At 37.4% G+C, this 26,121-nt stretch overlaps 1 protein-coding gene across 4 annotated transcripts in view; it reads right to left on the bottom strand.

Moving 5' to 3' along the window:
* Khc-73 (Kinesin heavy chain 73) overlaps positions 1–26,121 on the bottom strand; it is a 165,130-nt gene that overhangs the window by 137,437 nt on the left and 1,572 nt on the right. For all 4 annotated transcript variants that reach the window (XM_074129514.1, XM_074129511.1, XM_074129512.1 and 1 more), the window contains exon 2: positions 25,091–25,178. In XM_074129514.1, coding sequence (XP_073985615.1) covers positions 25,091–25,178 — 88 coding nt within the window. The remainder of the gene's footprint in view (positions 1–25,090; positions 25,179–26,121) is intronic.

The raw sequence follows: 26,121 nt of genomic DNA, 5'->3' as shown, positions 1-26,121 counted from the left end.
TTTTTTTCAGTAACGGTGAGCACAGACAAGACAGACTGACACAATGAACACTTTTTCGGTCTCAGGGGATCTCAGTGCGAGAATTTCCGGTGAAAACTCGTAATCCGGAATCCGCGCGATTACAGTTACCTTCTCCATTGTATTAGAGTAAGAGAAGTATAGATATATCCAGAGATTAAGGACATTAGATAGTTGATTTGCTTTTGTAATGGACAAACAGAGGAAAAGCTAAAGGTATAGAGCTAGTGTAGGTAAGACTCCAGGGAAAATCAAAAGAAAATACATTAACTGAAAAGAGTACACTCCGCGGCAGAGGAAAACTTAAAAAAGAAAAAGAAAAGAAGGGGGAAATCCATTAAAAAGCTGTTTGAATGCGAGAAGCAAAGATGAAGGGTTTGTTTGCAGATTGTTGGAAAATGTATATGAAGTTAGCAAGATGGAAACGAAGTGATGGCAAAAGGAAAAGCCGCACCTTAGGAGGGAAAAAGGAGGAGAGGAAAGTCAAGTTTTTCCTGTCACTCCCACCACCTTTTTTTCCATTTTTTAAGGGATTAGATTTAAAATATATAATCTTTTTTAAAAGGTAAACACAATCCTTGAGGATCATCTAATATGCAATTCCTTCCTCGCTTATTTATTAAGCAATAGGTCTGGAGGTATCAATGATTTCCAAATACGAGTATCTGCCATTGAGAATGAACACTTGGAGCATCCAGTCCTCTGGCCGCTCTCTTCACGGACAGAATTCCTGCTTCCCAAACTTTTTCCTCCCGGGATACCCTTGCTGAGGAAATTTCCAAAATTTAACCACCAGTGACTTTCCGTTATTGATAAGCGTCAACATCTAAGGTTATTGGCGCCCGGAGCTTTTTTTTCAGTGCACTGCCGGCCTCCGGACAGTGTTCTCTCGTTACAGACAACACTGTCGCATCACCGGACAGTGAGCTGTAAGAAGCTCCTAGGAAGAGAAAATCTAACGGTCAGCAAACTGGATTCGAACCCGGGGACCTCCGCGTGGGAATCCAATTATTATTATTATTATTTTCTAGCTAGTATTTACACTCAGGGGATTACGGAACATGTATTTGCGGAAGTGGGTCTTTACTTGAAGTGATTTTTTTTTCTAGTTTGTTCGTGACTTTCTCAAAAAATGCTATATATTATATGTATCGATTTCACTTAAACTTAGTGCTTAAGTTTCACTATTTATCTACCAAAATTCTGTACTTGATTTTTTTTGGAGGGGGGAAATAATTTTAAGTAAAGTTTGGGACTTTGTAAGAGGTTTTTGACGTCGAGAAGCAATATTTTGATACATTATGTGAATGCTTCGCGTATTATCTACCATTTCCTTTTTTTAAAGGTCATTTCCTGTTACGATAGTTCTGAGGAGTACTAATCTACGTTACTGCGCTAACTTCAAAGGTTAGAAACATTTATGTAGGTTTCGAAAGAAAAGAAAGGAAAGTTCGAGCTTTGAGAATATAGTAGTAAGAGGAAGTCATGTGAGTGGTGAACTTGAAAGAGAAACAAAAAGGTGTCAGATCTTCTGGTTATATTTATAGGATGTAGGCAAGCTTTTTGGGACGCTACGACATTCAAAGATGCTGTTATCTGCTTGAAGAAGAAGAAGAAAGAAAGAAATAGACACGAAAAGGGAGAGGCAATAGTGTGTGTATACAGGGGAACAGTATGTCTATACAGAAGGGTCCGGGTATGTATAACATACACTGTGTACAGTGATTGGCGAGAATGTATATCATACTAGTGGAGGCAGCTACGTACAGTGTAGGGACCAGGGCACAACATGTTGTAGTGTTACTACTGTGAAGGGAAAGATGTATACACTTGCACGTGTGTTTGTGTGATGTACGAGTATATACATGGCGCAGAACTAGGCCGGAAGTGTATTTCTCGGAGTATACAGACAGACATCTCTGGCCACTCACACTGTTACACATACACCCATTCCAATCTACTTCTGGCTACCAGTACTGCTTGTAACAATAACAGCATAAAAAAATGTAACAAATATACATATGCTGTCCTCTACTTATCTAGGTCATTCTTTAAATGAAATATCAATTGTTAACTTCAATAAGTAAATAATAAAACCAGTGCCTATGGCAATTCTGCGGGGCACTTCCGGACTTGTTCTTGGCCACTTTCTCACCACAATTTTAGGACTTCCTGTATCGTAATTAGCTTTCAACTCCCAATTTCCAAACATACTTATTTCTAATGTAAAATAAGTATTGTAACGCTAACAAAGAAGACCGTAGAGATACTGCATTTCAGAGTAAGAGATTACGCCAGTCTATCCAACATTATAGCTCAGGATTTCCCTAACAATGAATTTTCTTTTAGAAAAAATGACTGAAATAAAAGCGACAGATCAACGTGTGCGCGTAATGTACACCAGGAAGTTTACAGGAAATCCTGGAAGCTAATGTAGGAAAATGTGACAAATCTATTTTAATTAAGGCGACACTTCCGGTAGAGGAACTTCGAGCTATAGTCGGATCCCCTGGCGGAACCAAGTCGAAATAGAGGATCTCAATATTGCTATTTCCGGTAAAGATCAAATCGTAACGCTTCAATGAACCTGTTCCAGATGCAGTAAACACAAAAATATGTACGTAGTTTTAAATAGGATGAAAAAATAATTGCCATTTCAGTCGAGTAAAATTTATTTTGCCGAGCTTTCGACCTAGGGTGACTAGGTCATCTTCAGGGCTGTAAAACACATATTTACAGTGTGTTAACAATAATTATATTGCAATTAATTATGTATAATGTAACGTAATTTACAAAAATTTTTACCTAATTGACAATGTAATATTTTACATCATTAGAGGGGTTGGTGTGTCTTCTGTCTTGATTTTTATGAATATGATTTTCTGTGCTGTGTAAGGAAAGTGCAGAAAATCATCACACTTTCGATTTCCCCAAAACAAAGATACTTAAATCAGAAACCAACACACCAAAAAAGGAAAGTGCTAGAAATGATATACATATCTAAGACAAGAAACAGTCTAAACTTCAAAACAGACACGAACAATTAAAACAACATACTACAAAATACTTGACAATTGGCAACACTGACTTCCACACAACCTAACACATATCACCCACAGAATCGATCACACTTAGTCCATGAACAGACAAGACAGAAGACACACTAACCCTGTAATGTAAAAATATTACTTTGTAAATTAGGTAAATAATTTTTGTAAATTTCGTTATATTATACATATATATTTTAATACAATCATTGTTAACAATCTGTAAAATATGTTCCACAGCCCTGAAGATGACATAGTCCCTAGGTCGAAAGCTAGGCAAAATAAATTTTACTCGACTGAAATGGCAATTATTTCTTCATCCTATTGAAACTATGAATCAGTCACCAAAAAGAATGAACAACAATTACGTAGTTTATTACATAATTACGTAGTATAGTAGTATTACATAGTATATTACGTAGTTTTCTTTAAGACTGATGCAACTATAAAGGGAATAAATATGGGTTTTACATTTTTTCCTAGAATTTTTTAAAATTCTTTCCAGGCCATCTTCATTACCTAGAATTTTCCTTAAATTAGTCGATTCCCTAGTAAACATGACTGATAAGAGATAAAAAAAAATGGATTAGTTCTTGAAGTGCCTCTCTAAGAGGACGATAAGAATATTTAATATAAGCGGCGGAAGTTGACCAAGCTGAATCAGAGCGCATGACGGCGGAACAATGAACTAACCCCAGAGATTATCGTCATCACTACTTATCAGTTACCTCAACAACCTCCCTCCTCCTCCCCAGCCTGAAACATGGTGTACAACAAATTAATCACATCAATTGCGGTGATATATTGTCCAACTTCCTGTATCAGTATTCCATGAGGACAGCAGTTGGCTTTCGAGCAGTGCGCGCAGATATATACAGTCAAACCTCCTATAACGCGGTACTCTCAGAACGCGGTTTCCATATAACGCGGAGCTGAAATTGCGACAGCCCTTCTATAACGCGGTACTCTTACAGCGCGGTTTCCGTTCAATAACATCCCATCAGTTCTTTCCGTGCACCCAATGAATGATTTTAACTGGATATGTTTATATAAACATTCAAGCTTATCTCTTAGCCGTTTACGACATCGGTTTCAGTCGTCTCGGAGCACTTTCACAGTACGTTTCGTTGGTGACCAATTCTTTCGAAAATTTTGTTGCTGGCACTGTTCTAGAGACAGCGAAGAAGCGCAAAATCGCTCCGTGGCACTCAAACGGTTTATTTGTGGTTTATAATTGGACAACATTACACGATACTGTAAATAATATTCTTCATTTGTTCTAATATAATAATAATATAGTTATTTATTTAACAAGTGTGGAAAGTAGTACTTTTCCTCAAACGAGGCAGGGTTTGCACGCACGAGCGAGCGAAGCGAGGTGAGTGCAAGTGCAAATTGCCGAGTGTGAGGAAAATACTTTACACTCGAGTTAAATATTATATTTTTTCTGCAACCATTAGGGTTATTAACTAAAAAAAAAAAACTAAACAGGAAACACTAGAATCCATTTTAAATTTCTGTAAGGTGACACTATAACCCTATAACTATAACCCTATTGCACTATAACACTATACGTTTAGTTTTTGTTTCATTTTTTTATCATTTCCTTCTATGAACTCTTCAATTCAATAAAAATAATTTATAATTTATCTTGTCTTTTGTATTTTTGGTCTCCATATAACGCGGTACGAATGATGTGATTTGTACTAATTCTGAGTTTCTTATAGCGCGGTTTCCATACAACGCGGTAGATGGTTTCCATACAACGCGCTACGAATTAGCCTGGTTTGTACAGTTAAATCCGAGTTTCTTATAGCGCGGTTTCCATATAACGCGGTACGCACTCACCGCGTTCTAGGAGGGTTGACTGTAGTTTAATGGCGTGATCTTTACACACGCGTTACAGGAAGTGGTCAGTAGAAAAGTTTCGAATTTTTTTTTTTTGTTTCCACCGGAAGTGTGCTTCTTCTTCTCGAGTGTTGTTATTTCCTTTGTTTGAATGGAATATTTTCCATTGTGGCCGTTAACTTCCTGTTAAAGTTTGGGCTTCCCTTTTAATTTCTTGAGCCAGGAATTGTCAGGAAGATAGCCGTAGAAGTAGTGATCACATCCACAAACTCGAAAAACCCTTTAGCGGTATTCAAAGCGTGTGTTTCCGGTGTTTCCCGTAAACTTTAATCGATCAACACTCCCCCCCTCCAAAAAAAAAAAAAACTTTTAAAGCACAGTGAACAATGTTTAAACTTTCAAAAAAAAAAGGCGCTAAAAGTATTAGAACTTAAGTTTGACAAGATGGCGAAAAAGCAGCATCTCGGATGCTGATCTGGTGAATGTAGATTTAGTTGCGAGTTGAACGGAGCTCAGGTGAGAAAAAATATATGAGGAACGGCGACAAGTTCACGGCGAACACACAAACTGATTTGTGTTAAAGTTTTTAACTTTAAAAGAAAAAAAATAAAGTTGAAGTTAAGTAGATGGTGCTTACTTTGGACTAGCTAAGTGTGAAGTAAAGGCATCATAACTTGCGGTATAACTAGCTTAAGCAGCTCAGGAGCTGGGTGGTTAGTCGCAGCAAGTCCCGGGGATCTCCTTACCTCCACAGCTCACTGGGAGATGGAGGATTCCATTCCCCGGGAATAAACAACTCAAAGCTCCTCCACCCTATAGGACCTGGAACACTGTTCTAGAACATCTATATCTTGTGGAAGGCGAGCTCCCAAGACAGCAGAACCTCCCCAAAGGTGTACCCAAGTTACTTAGGTACTACTTTGTACAGGTGTGTGTCTGTGGGGCAAGGGAGCGCAAGTATTCTCTCTCCAGGATAATTTACTGCTTAGGGAACACACCGAACCTTACAATTAACAACTTGTTTTTCTTCCTGGCCCTTTGAATCTACTCGTTTTCAAAATATAAGAGGAAGAACAGCAATTCTATATCCCTTGATTTTTTTTTTTTTTTTGTTTGACGTCAAATAATCGACAATTATTTTGGGGCAGCTTTTTTGGTCTTCCCATTCTGCCCAGAAAAGCCGGGGGGATAGTCTCATTTTCCCTCCAAAGGGGGAGCCGATCGAAATAACTTTGGCCATCTTTTTTTGTTTTTCTCTGCCCACAATTTTCTAAATATTCATTCAAATTTTAAGTTAACAAAATTCCATTCATAACTTCTGTAATAAAAGTGTAATGAATGAGCGTAGTAAAAATTCTTGGAGGGGACCGGAAGTGAGAGATTACGATCGCCAAAAACGGTGGGACTCCGCTATCCCGCAGGGCTATTAACCCCCACTCTCGTCGCCGCCTCTAAGTTTCCCTTTTAGTTCCAGACATCCGCTTTCCTCAAGGCCCTATTTCATTCCCTTTATTTCCTATCCTTCCTTTGCTGCAGTCCTTTATTGGTATAATATTTTTAAACTTTCTGTATTTATATTTTAAAAGGGGGACTACAACTAGAGATAACAATAGAAATATAGTGCTTACTACCCAACAGTGAAATCGCAAAATGGGTTTAAACTACGATTTACCGCTCTTTGCTTTAGCATTTTGTTAAATTATTTGTAAATTTCTAAAGAGCCTTAAATTGGAACATTTCCGGGGAAAAAGGCCTAGCTTGAAAATTTGGCGTAATCCAAATACTTCCTTTTATCATCAGTAAGAGGAAGTGAAATAAATAAAAGAGCTCCATTACAATTGGTGAAGAGTGTACGGACAGGATGACAGACCCACTGAGGAGCTCAGGTTGTTCTCAAGCAGGTCTATACTGAAGTACGTACATAGTCTTTTTACGGCTCTACGGTCTAGCCGAGTGGTTAAAAGACTAGACCCACAAAGCTAAGATATATTGTTGGTTTAGTGGGTTCGATTCTCGGTCTAGCTCCTTACATTTTATTCAATGTTTAATATGAGGAATTTATAGTAAAGTATGATAGGCGGTTATAGGCTAGACCCGCAAAGCTAAGATGTATTGCGGTACTAGTCTATATTCCCAATGGTTAATATAAGAAATTTACAGTAAAGTATGTTAGGCGGTTATAGGCTAGACCCGCAAAGCTAAGATGTATTGCGGTACTAGTCTATATTCCCAATGGTTAATATGAGAAATTTATAGTAAAGTATGTTAGGCGGTTATAGGCTAGACCCGCAAAGCTAAGATGTATTGCGGTACTAGTCTATATTCCCAATGGTTAATATGAGAAATTTATAGTAAAGTATGTTAGGCGGTTATAGGCTAGACCCGCAAAGCTAAGATGTATTGCGGTACTAGTCTATATTCCCAATGGTTAATATGAGAGATTTATAGTAAAGTATGTTTGGCGGTTATTGGCTAGACCCGCAAAGCTAAGATGTATTGCGGTACTAGTCTATATTCCCAATGGTTAATATGAGAAATTTATAGTAAAGTATGTTAGGCGGTTATAGGCTAGACCAGCAAAGCTAAGATGTATTGCGGTACTAGTCTATATTCCCAATGGTTAATATGAGAGATTTATAGTAAAGTATGTTTGGCGGTTATTGGCTAGACCCGCAAAGCTAAGATGTATTGCGGTACTAGTCTATATTCCCAATGGTTAATATGAGAAATTTATAGTAAAGTATGTTAGGCGGTTATAGGCCAGACCCGCAAAGTTAAGCTGTATCGCGGTACTAGTCTATATTCCCAACGGTTAATATGAGAAATTTATAGTAAAGTATGTTAGGCGGTTATAGGCTAGACCCGCAAAGCTAAGCTGTATCGCGGTACTAGTCTATATTCCCAATCGTTAATATAAGAAATTTATAGTAAAGTATGTTAGGCGGTTATAGGCTAGACCCGCAAAGCTAAGATGTATTGCGGTAATAGTCTATATTCCCAATGGTTAATATGAGAAATTTATAGTAAAGTATGTTAGGCGGTTATAGGCTAGACCCGCAAAGCTAAGCTGTATCGCGGTACTAGTCTATATTCCCAATGGTTAATATAAGAAATTTATAGTAAAGTATGTTAGGCGGTTATAGGCTAGACCCGCAAAGCTAAGCTGTATCGCGGTACTAGTCTATATTCCCAACGGTTAATATGAGAAATTTATAGTAAAGTATGTTAGGCGGTTATAGGCTAGACCCGCAAAGCTAAGCTGTATCGCGGTACTAGTCTATATTCCCAATGGTTAATATAAGAAATTTATAGTAAAGTATGTTAGGCGGTTATAGGCTAGACCCGCAAAGCTAAGATGTATTGCGGTAATAGTCTATATTCCCAATGGTTAATATGAGAAATTTATAGTAAAGTATGTTAGGCGGTTATAGGCTAGACCCGCAAAGCTAAGATGTATTGCGGTAATAGTCTATATTCCCAATCGTTAATATGAGAAATTTATAGTAAAGTATGTTAGGCCGTTATAGGCTAGACCCGCAAAGCTAAGATGTATTGCGGTACTAGTCTATATTCCCAATGGTTAATATCAGAAATTTATAGTAAAGTATGTTAGGCGGTTATAGGCTAGACCCGCAAAGCTAAGATGTATTGCGGTACTAGTCTATATTCCCAATGGTTAATATGAGAAATTTATAGTAAAGTATGTTAGGCGGTTATAGGCTAGACCCGCAAAGCTAAGATGTATTGCGGTAATAGTCTATATTCCCAATGGTTAATATGAGAAATTTATAGTAAAGTATGTTAGGCGGTTATAGGCTAGACCCGCAAAGCTAAGATGTATTGCGGTAATAGTCTATATTCCCAATGGTTAATATGAGAAATTTATAGTAAAGTATGTTAGGCGGTTATAGGCTAGACCCGCATAGCTAAGATGTATTGCGGTAATAGTCTATATTCCCAATGGTTAATATGAGAAATTTATAGTAAAGTATGTTAGGCGGTTATAGGCTAGACCCGCAAAGCTAAGATGTATTGCGGTACTAGTCTATATTCCCAATGGTTAATATGAGAAATTTATAGTAAAGTATGTTAGGCGGTTATAGGCTAGACCCGCAAAGCTAACCTGTATCGCGGTACTAGTCTATATTCCCAATGGTTAATATGAGAAATTTATAGTAAAGTATGTTAGGCGGTTATAGGCCAGACCCGCAAAGCTAAGCTGTATCGCGGTACTAGTCTATATTCCCAACGGTTAATATGAGATATTTATAGTAAAGTATGTTAGGCGGTTATAGGCTAGACCCGCAAAGCTAAGCTGTATCGCGGTACTAGTCTATATTCCCAACGGTTAATATGAGAAATTTATAGTAAAGTATGTTAGGCGGTTATAGGCTAGACCCGCAAAGCTAAGCTGTATCGCGGTACTAGTCTATATTCCCAATGGTTAATATAAGAAATTTATAGTAAAGTATGTTAGGCGGTTATAGGCTAGACCCGCAAAGCTAAGATGTATTGCGGTACTAGTCTATATTCCCAATGGTTAATATGAGAAATTTATAGTAAAGTATGTTAGGCGGTTATAGGCTAGACCCGCAAAGCTAAGATGTATTGCGGTAATAGTCTATATTCCCAATGGTTAATATGAGAAATTTATAGTAAAGTATGTTAGGCGGTTATAGGCTAGACCCGCAAAGCTAAGATGTATTGCGGTAATAGTCTATATTCCCAATGGTTAATATGAGAAATTTATAGTAAAGTATGTTAGGCGGTTATAGGCTAGACCCGCAAAGCTAAGATGTATTGCGGTACTAGTCTATATTCCCAATGGTTAATATGAGAAATTTATAGTAAAGTATGTTAGGCGGTTATAGGCTAGACCCGCAAAGCTAACCTGTATCGCGGTACTAGTCTATATTCCCAATGGTTAATATGAGAAATTTATAGTAAAGTATGTTAGGCGGTTATAGGCTAGACCCGCAAAGCTAACCTGTATCGCGGTACTAGTCTATATTCCCAATGGTTAATATGAGAAATTTATAGTAAAGTATGTTAGGCGGTTATAGGCTAGACCCGCAAAGCTAACCTGTATCGCGGTACTAGTCTATATTCCCAATGGTTAATATGAGAAATTTATAGTAAAGTATGTTAGGCGGTTATAGGCCAGACCCGCAAAGCTAAGCTGTATCGCGGTACTAGTCTATATTCCCAACGGTTAATATGAGAAATTTATAGTAAAGTATGTTAGGCGGTTATAGGCTAGACCCGCAAAGCTAAGCTGTATCGCGGTACTAGTCTATATTCCCAACGGTTAATATGAGAAATTTATAGTAAAGTATGTTAGGCGGTTATAGGCTAGACCCGCAAAGCTAAGATGTATTGCGGTACTAGTCTATATTCCCAATGGTTAATATGAGGAAAGTAAAGTAAGTTTGTTAGTCGCCTCCGTCCACGACACCTAATTAGGTAGTTGGACGTAAAGCCCATCTGAAAAAATAGGCAATTACTTTATTATAGTGCACCAGAGCCTAAATAAACACAATTAATTCCGTTTTAAAAGAAAATGACGTGACCGGAAATACTTATTTTCTAGAATTGCACAAAAACTCTTCAGGTGACGTCATCAAACATACCAAGATAAGTCCCATTATCAGTTCTACTTAAGGGCTTCTTTAACTTTCCTTTTTGATTCTAGGTAAAAGGGAGAGCGACTCCTTTGTGAATGGGTTCAATTTACAGTGTTAATACAGGAAATATTCCGCCAGAGTTTAAAATAAAATGGTTAATTACAAATTTGTCTGTAATTACGTATCTCAATGACTACGGGGAGCACGGTAAGCATAATAACTCTAGAACTGTTTCCGTCTTAGTGCCACTTCCCGTTGCTGGGAAGCAATACCATTCTATCGCCTACACCATGTTACTATGAACTGAACATGGTTGCTAAAATTATGTTACTTTCAATAAAATCCTAATTTAAATTTGTTAATTTAGGATTTTAGAACCAATTTCATTTTATTTTCTATTCAGACCACTATTTGCTGGAAGAAGTGAAGAAGAGAGAGAGAGGCTGGAACGTCCTGGAGTAGAGGAGGTGATACAGGTTGATGGTAGCAATACACTGGAACCAGGGCAGGTCGGGAACATCGTCAAGCAGACTGTGAAAGCCACTGGTATTGGAATCCAGTAACAATACTGCGCGCGGTCCAGTACTACAATACTCTGGAATCAATACTACCGTCTCCCCCCCCCCGCTGGATCTCCAGTAGACCCTCCATAAACACATGCCCCCCCCCACCATCGCCAATGTACTTTCTTCCCACACACAGATAACGGCAATAGAAGTATTTCCGATGAAATTAAATGACGTAATCAAACTCTTCGTCACCAACCAAAGACTTATGTCTTCAAAAGGAAAGCAAAGCGGCGGACCTTTACTCTGAACAGGATATCAGCCCAATTAACCTTACAGCTCTTTATATACAAGCATTTTATTTGTTGACATTCTCTTACTCCAATAAGTAAGTCTGTGTGTGATCGTGCCGATTTTAGCTTTTGCGCATTCACCGGAAATAGCCGTTTTGAGTTCTTATTTGAGCATCTTGCAGGCGGATTGCTCCAAGATCTAGTTAACCTCCCTGGAAGTCTGGAACAGCCAGGTCTAAGAATCAGAAATCAGCCTTCCAGTACAGGGATTCGCAGCGAATTTAAGACCTAAGGTGTAACACCACTGGTTAGGAACAGCCGAAAGAATATGTTGAGGGATCTTTGTCTTTTGCAGACCCAATCAGTTGCTCTGCTACCGCTCCAATTGGCCAACCTCTCAACTACAGACAGGAGAATTTCCACTTTACGCGCAGAAAAAAACATTTGATCCCCTCTTTATCGTTAACGCCCAACAATATGGCTGATAAGATATTTAAAACAATGTTATTAATTTTACTCAAAATCTTAATATTTTATTTGTCTTTTAGAATATTTTATGGTAAAAATCTAGCATGAACTACAATCTTTAAATTTTCTAAATTCTCTTTAGACTTGTAATGTTTACTAAATTTTAGTTGAATACATATAAGGACATATCTAGGGAGGAAGTTTGCTCCAAGAACTAGTTCCCTCAAGTTCTGGGGTTTGATTCCCTGGCAATAATAGGGTAACAATAGATATAATGAGAAATCGCGTGGTGCTCTATATAACCCACAAGAAAAATAAAGCATTTTCCAGGTTTAGAGCTGGCTTCCCTCTAAAGTTTCATTTCCGCATCCTGTTTGATTTGGTAAAACTGTATAATCTTGGTAAAAATTTAGTTAAGTTTCCAAAATTTAACTTTTCAAAGAAAATTTTCGAAGCCACAAAACTTTCAGACACGACAACATCGAAGATCAAAGGGAAATTCCGGAAAATGTGGCGGACAAAAGATAAACAGAAAACAATAAAAGCCATAAAAGAAAGGGAATAAAAGTTATGCCAGTTTTTATTACTTGCCAATTCGTCATCAAGAAGTATAAAACAAATAAATGCACAATTGCATTTCTAGTTCAACTCTCATCACTCGTTAAAAAAAAGAATCTAGCGTGAATCTTCCCACGACTTCCTGTTTACTGCGAATCTCGAGAGTTGTTTCGCTTACAGCAACATTTCACCTCAAAATCACCGACACAAGTTTTCCCTGAAAATATCATAATAATATGGTACTTCCGGTAGGAGGCAAACGTCCAACTCCACCCATTTCCGCTCAAAGAAATCTCTTTAATCAGACTCTCTTGGCAAAAAGTTTCAAATAAAAGTTGCGAACGATATCTTTGCGTTGGCAAAGAAGTATTAGAATCAAAGAAAAACAACATCCAAGCAGTTTTCATGGAAAACCTCAAAGTAGTGGTGGAAAAATGATCATTATAGTGGTGCTTCCGGTTTAGAGTTATTCACCGCTAAATTCTGGCACAAACACACAAGAGTATGGAGAATTTTTACAAACACGGACCATTTCCGGAAAACCATTTTTTTCAGTTTCAGAGGACGTTATATAATGTACTTCCGGTTAAAACTCAATGCAAACAATTGGCAAGGATCGCAATACTTCTACTTACCAGCAATAAGAGAATATACAGTAAACAGAATTCACTGGTCTAGATAGCAGCAGAAGACTATGATGACGTGTTACAAATTACCATGTTAAACTGATAACATCAGCGATGCATTTATGATCGTATGTAGCAAGATTATGAGATCATATGAGTGACGCGACATGTAGCCGTAAGATCGTCATCACAATGCCACCATTACAACCAGCTTGTAATTGCTCTCCGCGCTTATATTGTAATCACTGTTAATACGATCTCTCTCTCTCCAGATTGCCCAATCTCCGCATGCATCTTTACCTCCTTCCTACTTCCTCTTACTGAACTTGATTGGCGGAAGTATTGCAATCATGTCACAGACTGGACCCTCGCAAAGCTAATTGTTGGTTAGTGAGTTTGATTCCCTGTTTAGGCCTTGGATTTTATTTAATGCTTAATATGAGATTTATAAATATATACTACACGAGTAAATACCTAGAATTTACCTGAAGGGCCTCTAAAAAAACCATACAGTTCTACCTGGATTAGTCATAATTTAATTTATAATTAGTGAAAGTTAGGTGTTATGTAGAAATAACCCCCACTCTATCTCTGTAGGAGTTCCTGTTGGACCCTATGTGGGCGTTACCAACAGTCCAGATGAATGAGTCACAGACACAAGCGCTAAAAAAAACTCGTTATTTAGCCCACAGACAGCATCACACTCTTACATTTCGTCATCGCATTACACCTGGTCAAATCACTTCTGGACTTTTAAAAGACAGACTGAGATACAGAAAACCAAAACATTGGTGCCAACAATTGGAGATTATTGGTAAATCTTCTAACTTACCAATGTTCATCAAATCTCAGACGTATTCCTGATTACTACTTAGTACAAGTGTTATACTACTTACAACCAAAAATGACAGCATGAACATAATCAATTAGAACATATGATAGCACAACTCAATATGCAAGACCATAACTGTACATGCGATAATCTCAGGATAACTGACAAAGAAAACAATAAAAGAAGAAATATATTAAAGATGGACATCTAGACAAAGATTATACCTCAATTGATTACAGAACAGAAACTTAATAACGTGAAACCTGGTATGGAGTATGTCTTGGAGCATTGAATGAGTTATATGTATCTTCAATTTCCAAGAAAAGAAAGAAGATTCAGCGATTTTGTTCAGGGTGTTCGGGAGGATATGTAAGTTGACGGGTTTGATGTAGCGGTGAAAGTGACTATGCTACCAAGCAAGCGATGATATTGCTTGGGAAAGCCCTGCTGAAGAAGGAAAGGTTATAACGGAAATGCAACTGCAGTAAACAACAGACAGACAAAGCCCTGCTGAAGAAGGAAAGGTACTAACGGAAATGCAACTGCAGTAAACGACAGACAGACAAAGCCCTGCTGAAGAAGGAAAGGTTATAACGGAAATGCAACTGCAGTAGACGACAGACAGACAAAGCCCTGCTGAAGAAGGAAAGGTTATAACGGAAATGCAACTGCAGTAAACGACAGACAGACAAAGCCCTGCTGAGGAAGGAAAGGTACTAACGGAAATGCAACTGCAGCAAACGACAGACAGATCAAGCCCTGCTGAAGAAGGAAAGGTTATAACGGAAATGCAACTGCAGTAAACGACAGACAGAGAAAGCCCTACTGAAGAAGGAAAGGTTATAACGGAAATGCAACTGCAGTAAACGACAGACAGACAAAGCCCTGCTGAAGAAGGAAAGGTTGTAACGGAAATGAACTGCAGTAAACGACAGACAGAGAAAGCCCTGCTGAAGAAGGAAAGGTTATAACGGAAATGCAACTGCAGCAGACGACAGACAGACAAAGCCCTGCTGAAGAAGGAAAGGTTATAACGGAAATGCAACTGCAGTAAACGACAGACAGACAAAGCCCTGCTGAGGAAGGAAAGGTACTAACGGAAATGCAACTGCAGCAAACGACAGACAGATCAAGCCCTGCTGAAGAAGGAAAGGTTGTAACGGAAATACAACTGGTGTAAACGACAGACAGACAAAGCCCTGCTGAAGAAGGAAAGGTACTAACGGAAATACAACTGGAGTAAACGACAGACAGACAAAGCCCTGCTGAAGAAGGAAAGGTACTAACGAAAATGCAACTGGAGTAAACGACAGACTGACAGAGATTTAAATAGTTGGTACTACTCAATCTAAAACAAGAGGATGAACATTCTCCGTAAACCCTAGACTTAATGGCCATTACCCAGCGTTTTCTTGGTTTAGATGAGCTAGCTCTAATCTTAAGGAAGATATTAATAATCGGGTAAGATGCTATATTTTTAATTGGAATTGAAATCACGGCTCCCTAGAACCCCAAACTTGTCACCAATAAATTTTCAACGCCGATCAGAGGATTTATCAAATAAAACTGTTTGGACAGGATAATAAATTCAATCTGGACTTGAAGCTAAACTGTGTTTAACAAAATGCTGTAACGAAGTAATCAGTATGCAAATTTTAGTGTTGACTAGAGTGAGGGAATTGAAGGACTAATTGACGTAATAGAAGAGCTGTACAGACGGGGAGCTGCCTCGGCCAGCTGGTAATCAGCTGATCCCAATACGAGATCTTGGTCACCAAGTAAACAACCCCTCCTCTTCTATCGCCCAACTGCACTTTCATTATTTCACTTCTTCCGTTTTAAACATCGTAACATGAAAGTTACAAAATTCTCAAAGTTGAGCATTGACCGGGGAAATACGCGGTTTGAGTTCCCCCTGGATTAAGACAAAAAACCAGGACTTCAAACGACTTCCTCTTACTACCATTGCGTAATCAGGTGTTCTTCAAAAATAGAATTTATTTATTACAAGTATAATATAACCGAACACTACACTGAAATGGCACGTTAGAGGCAAGCGTAAACATACCACTCCCCCAGAACTACCTTAAAAAAAGGAATTTTCCATGGGAAAACGTAACAAATGAAAATTATTCATTAAATCAAGCAACCATAACAAAGCTAAGAATAATTAGCTAATTTTGATTGTTTCTTCAACCGCTAGATGGTGTTACAGTGCTCACTAATGAAAGAAAAAAGGTTTACCAAAATTGAGGTCACATAGAAAACTAATTGTTGGGGGGACCTTCAAATTGGGGCTTTTGAATGAAAACTTGACCCAATTTTCGAAAACACGAAACATTTAAACCGTGACCTCCCACGTTTCTGGCCATTCTGTCACATTGAAAGTTCTAGGTCACGTGATTGATTAAAAAAAAAAAATTCAAAAATAATTTGGTGGGTACACCTCTCACGTGACTTTTTTCTCGCAGAACTTTACGTTTTAGAGTGAACTTTCCTTAAAACTTCGGGGACTTTAAAGGTACCATTTACAAAACTACAAAATCTGGTACAGTGAAATGCATATTCGATCTCTAAAGTTTACTCTAGTTTGAGATTTGAGTAACATATATAATATTTATTATTATTTAGTACGTGATTATTTTGTAAATAATACTGAAATGGCACCTTAGAGTAGAGGTCGCCAAAGTGGTCTATATAGACCCCCAGGGGTCTATTAAACAAAAGTAGGGGGGTAGATCTGAGCCATGGGGGTCGAAGGAAAAACAATTTCGAACCCAATATAGCGGAACCTTGCAAAGAAACACCAGGCTCACCCGTCTCATTAATTAAGAAGCAATACTGTAGTTACTTTACTTATTATTTAATAAATATTTAGGTATTTAAATTTCAACATTAAGATATTTTTCATAAAACTATTTGTTACACAATGTAAAAAATTACTTTAATAAATGTTTAAAATCATAAAATACGTAAATGTACAAACACAGTACCTAATAGATAGTTTTATTTTTAATTAACGCTCAAAACTCTCACGACGACTCTATACAGCTCTTCTCACACCAATATGGACTTACGGTCTCGGAACTTTACGGAACAGCTAAAAAATCAAACATCAATGGACTGTGCAAACATTCCAACCCAAAATACTCCACCGCATAGTAGACGCTCCCATTCTATGTTAGCAACCACACACAATACACACAGATCTCCAAATTCCACTCATCTCCGAACTTGCCAAAATTCGATATAAAAATTTTCATCAAAAACTCTCATTTCATCCCAACCCTTTAGCTGCAAACTTTAGCTGCAACTACGCTACCCTCCAATCCTCGAAGACGGCTGAGGCGCCGTTGGCCCCGTGACCAACTGTGTTGATTTATGGCGGCCATCACTGGATGACCGTCATTCACGTCTGCTACGCTATTCATATACACTTATCCCATTTACCTATTGTTCCCTGTAGCCCTGTAGCTACAGGTGGAAATTACATTAAAAGGATAAATAAATAAATTAACTGAAAATTACTTTTATGGGGGTCGATGGAGATTTCGAAAAATCCATGATCAAAAACGTTTGGCGACCCCTGGTTTAGAGTAAAGCCCAAACAACCCTTTGACCTTTGAGAAAAGCCCTTAATCGAATTTTTTTTCCCAAGAAGTTACAAATAAATGTATAGACCTACTTACAGCCAATAAGTGCTGTCATGTTAGGCTGACTTCTCTACGTAGTCGGATACGATGTTAAAGAGAGTAAGTCAAGACCATCATACCATACCTCCTTAGCTCCCTCCGCCTTTGACCATTCAAAGGCGTTGTTTCGGATGCTGGGTATTTTGGGCAAGCGCCATTCTAGTTCTGGAGTGGAAAGAAAAGGGTGTGAGGCGCTAATAACCTTGCAGTTGATGCGCCGAAAAAAAGTAAGTGCTGTCAAATTTGAGGAAAATCATAGCAGCCATTTTGAAAATTAACAAAAAATTCACTGATTTTACGATTTTGAGTTAAGCTTGGAGCACCCACAAATAGTTCTGGACCGGAGAGCTTAAAAATAGGCATTTCCGGTGGGACCTCTATACTCGGAGATTAGACCCCCGATCGCGGACTTGCCTCTCACTAAATTAAGTACGAACAAGAAATTAAAAAAAGATTCTAAAACAAAACTAACTCTTAATTATATATAATTTTTGTTGTATCATTAATAATAACGCGAAGCCCTAATTGGGGGGTGTGGGGAGGTGAACTGTCCACACGCCAGCCAGAGCTGTCTGGTACTTGAACATAATTTAATAAACCGGAACAGCACGCCACCCATTAGGGCCGGAAGTGCGTGAGTTATTGCCATATTTCTCCCCCAGATAAGAGAACTTCTGTTTACATGAAACTTTATTAAATTTTAAATACGATACTCCGCCATCTTCATTACCAAATATTTCAATTAGGCCTTCTGAATTAATTTCGTCTTCAATTTTTTTTTTTTTTTTTTTTTTTTTTTTTTTTTTTTTTTTTTTTTTTTTCAAGAAATCCCATTGTTACGAAGATGTCCTGCAATCCTGGACTCGATTGTGGTACCGGAAGTACAGATTTTGATAGCCGCTCGGCAAAGGAAACCAGGTAAACTCCTTCCAGAATTTAAGCAATAAATCTTAACTTTTACTAACAAAGTTTTACGACTCTTAAGATATATATGTTCACTATGATAAAGTGATATCAAGGAACGTCTTGCTTCCACTTCCCACTTCCTCAGATTCAGGGGACATCAAAGCGGGGATATTTTCGGTGGAAATCCAACGCAGAAAACCCGCATCAATACTATCGATAAGCAGTAGAGCAAGAGAAAAGCGGCGATCACCTGATTAGAAATTAATAATTAAATTTTAATTAAAAGACCAAAAAACGAGGGAGGGGCGGAAACAAAATTAGGAAGAACATTATTAATTTAGTCCATGCATCCACGATCTCGTCAGCTGTTTATTCTTACATAATTTCTATGCAAAAACAGGATCTTGGTTTCAATTAAAAGTTAAGTCTATCAGCTTTTTGTTATTATTTTAGAATTTACTTTGTATAAACTAAGGACAGAATTTCTAAAAAAAGTAAAGTAATCGCCTATTTTTTCAGACAGACTTTACGTCCAACAACCAAATTAGGCGTCGTGGACGGAGGCGTCTAACAAACATACTTTACTGTAAATTTCTCATATAAACCATTGGGAATATAGACTAGTACCGCAATACATCTTAGCTTTGCGGGTCTAGCCTCTAACCGCCTAACATATTTTACTATAATTTTCTCATATTAACCATTGGGAATATAAACTAGTACCGCAATACATCTTAGCTTTGCGGGTCTAGCCTCTAACCGCCTTACATATTTTACTATAATTTTCTCATATTAACCATTGGGAATGTAGACTAGTACCGCAATACATCTTAGCTTTGCGGGTCTAGTCTATAACCGCCTACCATACTTTACTATAAATTTCTCACATTAACCATTAACCAAAATCCAAGGCCTAGACCGGGGAATCGAACCCACTAAACCAACAATACATCTTAGCTTTGCGGGTCTAGCCTATTACCACTCGGCTATCGTGGCGCCTCTGCTTTGTAAATTTTAATAAAATTGTATTCACCTGAAATGCCAATTTAACGAAATTTTTTTATTTTATTTTGAGATTTTGTCGCAAAATGGTTGCCCTTCCCCCCCTAATTCATTTAAAAACTCTGTGTAGTGATTACAAACACGTGTAAATTTACCACTTTTTACTGGAAAAAAAAAACATTTTGCCTGAAAATTCCATTACCGGATTTCCTCCTGAGAAAGTAGGAGAGTTTAGAGAAAATGAGAAAATTAGTAAGAGAAAGTCGTGGTGAGAACAGATTTTTCCAACTAAACTTAGCGTCATAGTTATCCATTTATGGCCAGGGCAAAATCACAAATTTAAAAAAAAACAACGGTTTGCTGAGTTGACGTTAAATTAGTAACTGGAGAATTTTTAGAATAATATAGGTATTTTTGTTTATTTATTTCTATGATTTAGAAATGAGGACAGCCAGCTGTCAGAAATTCTGACGTTATTACAGTTACGTCACAGACTTACGTTCAGAAAGAAAAAAAAATACGCCAGCATGTATCTCAACTACTTCCTTGGATTACGTCACCCTCTCTAGATCAGTGTATCTTGTTAACGAGTATTTACTGTACAGTCTGTGCAATATTTTATTTCTACTAGTGACCTAGATCAATGATGTACAAACTCTTTTCCTTGCCACCAACCATCTTTTAAAAAACAAGGCAAGCCTTCAACTTCCGTTGATAGATGTTGGTGGAGAATATTATGTCTTCGTAGCGAAATGGTGCATCTAAATACCTGTATAAGTCGTCAGACATTCGTTTCCTTTCTACTACATAACGTGGGACATATCATTATTATATTGTTATTTTTAATCTTAATTAAAATAATGTTTCTTTTCTGTTTTAGGTGCATGACTTATTGGACCCAAAGCCGAATAAACAGTCACTTAAAGTTAGGGAACATGCCGTACTATGACCATACGTCGATGGTCTGTCCTTACTGGCAGTTTCTTCATTTCAGGTAACTAGAAATGATTTTACTAATCAGGTAAGGCAAGCTAAAATTAGATAGTTCGTGTTATTCTGAAAGCCAACAGAACGTGCTCTTAATCTAGGGAATGTTATGTACATTAAAGACAGTTAGAGGTGTAATGAACGTTCCCATTATGTAAGGTGTCAGTGGTAGTAGTATTTTTTATTTGCTCTAAAATACATCATAGCAAATGTTTGTATGTTAGTACAAACAGGTTGATCATTTTACCAATAATAATCAAAATAAACTTAACCTATCTTACAATTCATGCAATACGAAAACATTATTTATTATTAACATTATTATTATTATTATTATTTAATGATTTAAGGCGAGTCAACATCTAAGGTTATTGGCGCCCGGAGCTTTTTTCAGTGCGCTGCCGGCTTCCGGACAGTGTTCTCTCGTTACAGACAACACTGTCCATCACCGGACAGTGTGAGCTGTAAGAAGCTCCTAGGAAGAGAAAATCTAAGGGTCAGCAGCTGGATTCGAACCCGGGGACCTCCATGTGGGAGTCCAGTACGCTAACCGCATTGCTAATCCCTTCCCAACCACTTCCGGTTGTTGATCAGGTATTGGATTTTATAGTAATTTTACCAATTTTTTTGAAAAACCCCAGTTTCATACGGTTTAATAGAAACGACTAATGTGAGGTTTAAAAAAATAGTAAAGTAATGCGTACTTTTGCAGGCGGGCTTCATCTCCAACTACCGAATGAATTCTCCTGGGTATATCTTGCAAACAAAACTTATATACAATCCAAGATTAATGAATACCATTAGGAAACACCACTTTTCAAACCGGAAACGGCTTTAAAACGTATACTTCCGGTATTAAATTGGCGTAGAATATTTGACATCGCAATACGTTTTATCAGTACCAGGAATCAGTAAACATTTATGGCAAGAAATAGCGCCGGGCTTTTGAAGAAGTCATGAAGATGGAAGAAGTTAGTAAAAGGGCAATTGTGTGTACTGAGGTGGGCTAGCGAGAGCAACTCCCTACTCCCCCCCAAGGGCACACCTACCAAAAAAAAAGAAGGGACATTCCATTGTTTATGTAGACCTTGCCCAAGTTAGGTCCTTGTTTTCATATTTAATTGGCTAGTAAGCGGCTTCTAACTGTGGCAACTAGAACAGAGGAGATGCTGGGTTGATTACCATCTCCGCCCCAGTCCCTACCTGGGCTACACAATATCCCGGGAGGTGTGCTACGTACAACACATTCTGGGGCAGGCTGCAGTAATCTCATCCAGAAGTACGGCTCGCTAACCATCCTGAACTCCCAACTTATTCCTTACTCTACTTAACTGTCTCTATCACCCTTAACATTATAAAAATTTTTCCACCACAAATAACACGTTTTCTGGTCCTATAAGATCGAAAAAAAAAAATTATTTTTTGGACCAATTGGTCTCAAGGATGGTGAGATCGACACATTGAGCGGTTCAGCACGAGAGCAGCTGGCCGGAAGAGAACAGAAATAACAAGTTATTCTACTGAATGTAAAAATAAAAAGAAAAGAAACAAAAATACAACGTAAAAAAGAAAAAGTTGTAAATGGCGGAGCGAACCAAATGAGTCACCAGTTTTTATCTTTATGAACCTCACACTCGATTATTAATTGACAAACTGATAACGAGAACGGTCGAGAGAAAAGTAAACTATAACCATTTCTTCGGGGAGATCTTGTCGTCCCCCAGCGGGAATCCCGCAATATCCAAAAAAAAAAAAAAAAAAAAAATCACTCACACAAGTGCCGACAGAGATACTTTAATTTGAGCAACTATCAGGACAAAGCTGACCGACAGACAGACAAAGCTCAAGCTCATCACCAAACCAAACACTACCACATTCACATAGACACTGATACGTCAGGGAGCCGTAAAAGAAAAGCTTATTAGGTCGCAGTGAATTTGGCTGATTGCTTTATAGCTTGCCGCCTACAACGTCAGCAACACACTGTGGTTCAGATATTGGTAATGACAGTTGAAAGCATTTTTTTTTTTTCCATTTTTTAAAAACCTAAGTCGGGATATTTAAAAAAAATAAAAAGTTCAATATTGAATAGACAAACGACTCACGTGGAACCCCCACATACTAGACTTAAAAAACAAGCAATGGCGAAACTGTTTTACAGACTACTTGGGACGACGCTCCCAAATTGCCCCTTGAACTCAAACGCTTAATATACAACACTAGTCACAAACCTATGTGGACTTACAGGACTAGAGCTGTGGAGTTCAGCCAAACCTACAAACATTAGGGACAGTTCAGGACATTCCAATCAAAACTACTGCCGACAGATAGCTGACGCTCCTTTCTACGGTGACTAACCTCACTCTTCACCACGACCTCAACATTCCCTTTATAGACCAACTCGCCGAGACTAAATATCAAAAATTCCATACTGCTCTCTCGACTAGCTCTAATCCTCTTGTACTGTCTCTCACTTCTTCAGACATCCCTAATACTCCTCGCCGACTGAATCGCCAGTAGCCCCGCGACTTCCTCGCAGTCTGAAGGCTTAAACGCTATTATTCTCCTATCTCTCCTCTCTCCTACTCACATTCTCCTCTCTCCTATTGAGAGAGCTACCGCTGGGTAGCTTCTCTCCTCCTGCTCTTCCCGCTCCAATACATCTTATTTGGATCCTATTTACTTATTGTACGTTGTCTGTAAATTAAGTAATGAGAGTGATATTTTTTAAAAATTGTTTTATTCAAAAAGAATTACAATTCTATATTGTCACCTTCAAAATAACTTCCTTCTGAAGCCACACAGCGCTAGAGACGTTTCTTCCACTCCTCATAGCAGTGCTCGAACTCCGATACTGGAATAGCCTTCAGCTGGTCTCGGTTACAGCCGTTTGAATGTTTTCCGACTGCATCCCAAAATGAGTTCCTTTGAGGTGATTTTTCCAACTTCAGGAAGAGAAAAAAGTCACAAGGACTCAAGTCAGGCGAATAAGGAGCATGGAGTGGCACACTTCAACCTCTTCAAGGCCCAAAAAAGCAAGGATTGTAATTCTTTTTGAATAAAAAAAATCAGTCTCATTACTTAATTTACAGACCTCGTAATATACTCGTACTTATATAGATTGTAAATTACAAAATAAATTTTAAAACAAAAAAAGTTCAATATTGCCTGATATTTAAACAAATTAAAAAATTCCAGTAAATAATAAATTCAGTGGATGACTTCATTCAATTGATTAGTCATCTGGAATTGAGAAATGTTTAGAAACTAACATTCAATTTGTTCGCTTCAATTAATGCACCATCTTGTTTAAATTAAAGCGAAGAGAGTGCTAATTAACTAACTAGCTTCAACTTCCTCTAAGTTCAATGAAGTACAGCGGAAGATATTCAAACAATTTGTTTTAAGATCGGGAAATTGGAAAAGTAGGTTTCAGCTAAGGAATTTACCTGCATTCTAGCACTGAAAACTAAATGTAAGCATTGAAATAGTTTCAAATTTCGAAACTGAAAATGGAATTTCCTGTTTTAAACCAAAAAAACAACTTCCTCTTATCACGATTTCGGTAAATTAATTTTCTTGAAAAAAGTAAATTGATAACACGAGTTCACTTCAATGTGATAACGAGGATTTTGTTGGAAAAAGCGTGACGTCACAGCTCTCTCAGAACCTTATTGAAATCAATATATTTTCAGAGGAAAAGATTCAAACTTAAGTGTTAGAATAAGCTTGAACGTTCAAATAAAATAGTTTGACGGCAATAGGAAAATTGTAGAAAAGTGAGTGGCACACTTTCAACTGTAATTGATTCAAACATTGTCTTGAACACATTTGATTAGTATGCACAATATACTCGTACCTAAGGCGCTAAAGGGTAAAGGTAGCATCAAACTACCTGTTGGCAATCAGGAGGTCATAAAGCGGCCATTTCCGGTGAAAGATCTAAGACCCGATTAGGGTGCTTTCTTCCTGTAGATGGTGCCCAGGAAAGTAAACAATAATTAATAATAATAAATAATTTTATTTATTTAGTATTTGGAAAGATCCACACAAAATGGAGTTTTGTTCTCTTGAATAAAAACAATACAAATACAGGGCATAATCTGACAGAAAATAAATAAAAAATAATAATAATAATGCAAAAAATAAAAGAAAAATAATTATAAATCTTCCAACATATACATTAATAATAAATATAAATAACTAAAACAATATGAAACAAACAGTTCATATAAACCAATAATAAATAAAATAGTTCTCTTGTTTAAACATGTGTAAATAATTACTTATAACTAATAATAATAATGAGTAATAATAATAGCAATAATAAAGAAATACAACTCACAAACTATTAGAAAAATCTTTGAACTTCAAAGCTGAATTTACAAAATAAAATAAGTTATTCATTTTTTCTTAATCATTTATAACAAGTAAATTCTGTAAATTTTCCTCTTTTCCCAAATTAGATTTCAAATACATATATAATTTTTTTTTTTGCTGTTTTCAAATATAGGGCCAACTAACAGAAAATTGAAAACATTACTAGGTTCCTTTTATGTACATAGATCACAAATAATTTCATCATTAAAATTGAAACTCCAACTTCTATAATACAATTTTCCAAGGAAAGTAAACAATAGAGTAGGAAAATTCAAGCTACTATAAACTGAAAACTAAACTCACCTCTCAAGCTTGTCGATGGTCGTCGGCTGATGGAGTACCGTCTGCAGTTTGTCCATTTCGACCACGCATTGGGTGCCTAGCTCCAGCTCTGTCATAACAAGATAATCTAAGATTAACATACGCATCACTCTTTGTACCATTATTACAGGCTGCTAAATTATGTGTAAAATACGTGACGTCCTATTGCAGGATATACTGACGGCGCAAATGAACGGTGTACATACATACAAATGTAGATAGTACTTAAGAGTCTACCTGCATCATATTATGATTAAGGCTAAAATTGCCAAACGAAAACTTGAAAAATCAATAACTCAAATTGGCCTCGCTGATGTATAATAACCAGAGTACGACACCATTGCAAACAGAAAAGCCATTTCCGATACTGGTAAGTAAGCAAACTCAACGGCCAAGATCAAGACGCTCACTTCTTACTAATTGAAAAACGATACTCGGAAAACAGAGAGTATTGCGAGCAACTCCTTCAGTGCAATAGAGAGATTATTCATCAGAAACGCACAAATCGACACTGATCAACCTTTATCACGACCAAACTTGAATTTCCTTAGCCGTTCAGGATATCCGTAAGGAGATCCCATTTTCCACTTAACACCGATTTCTTTTTATGGAATCCGTAGCTTGGGCTATGAAAATGATTCTCATCGTTCATTCCGAACTTTAGAATTCCTTTGATGAATTATCTGCAGCAAAACATGTTCATTTTTCTCAGCAAAGGTAACTCATGTTAAAAGTCAAATTTTTATTCCATAAACTCAAATTATACGTAAAAAAACTAATTGGACTGCAAGAAATTTTATTCACGGACAAGTCATTGTTCTGTTAATAATTTAAAATTAACTATATTTTTTATACTTCCAATTCTGAAATTTACATAATTTGTCGCAGCAATTATATGATTTGTTATCAGGTAATCACATATTTTAAAAACTTTCCCAATAAGGCGCCACGGTAGCCGAGCGGTTAGAGGCGAGACCTGCGACGCTAATATGTATTGTGGTACTGGGTTCGAT

The sequence above is a fragment of the Rhodnius prolixus genome, unplaced genomic scaffold (assembly GCF_049639745.1).
Source record: "Rhodnius prolixus isolate KJV_2025 unplaced genomic scaffold, Rpr scaffold_15, whole genome shotgun sequence".
NCBI classification, from domain to species: Eukaryota; Metazoa; Arthropoda; class Insecta; order Hemiptera; family Reduviidae; genus Rhodnius; species Rhodnius prolixus.
Note: the sequence above shows the minus strand (reverse complement) of the source record. Positions and strands in the feature narration are given on the sequence as shown.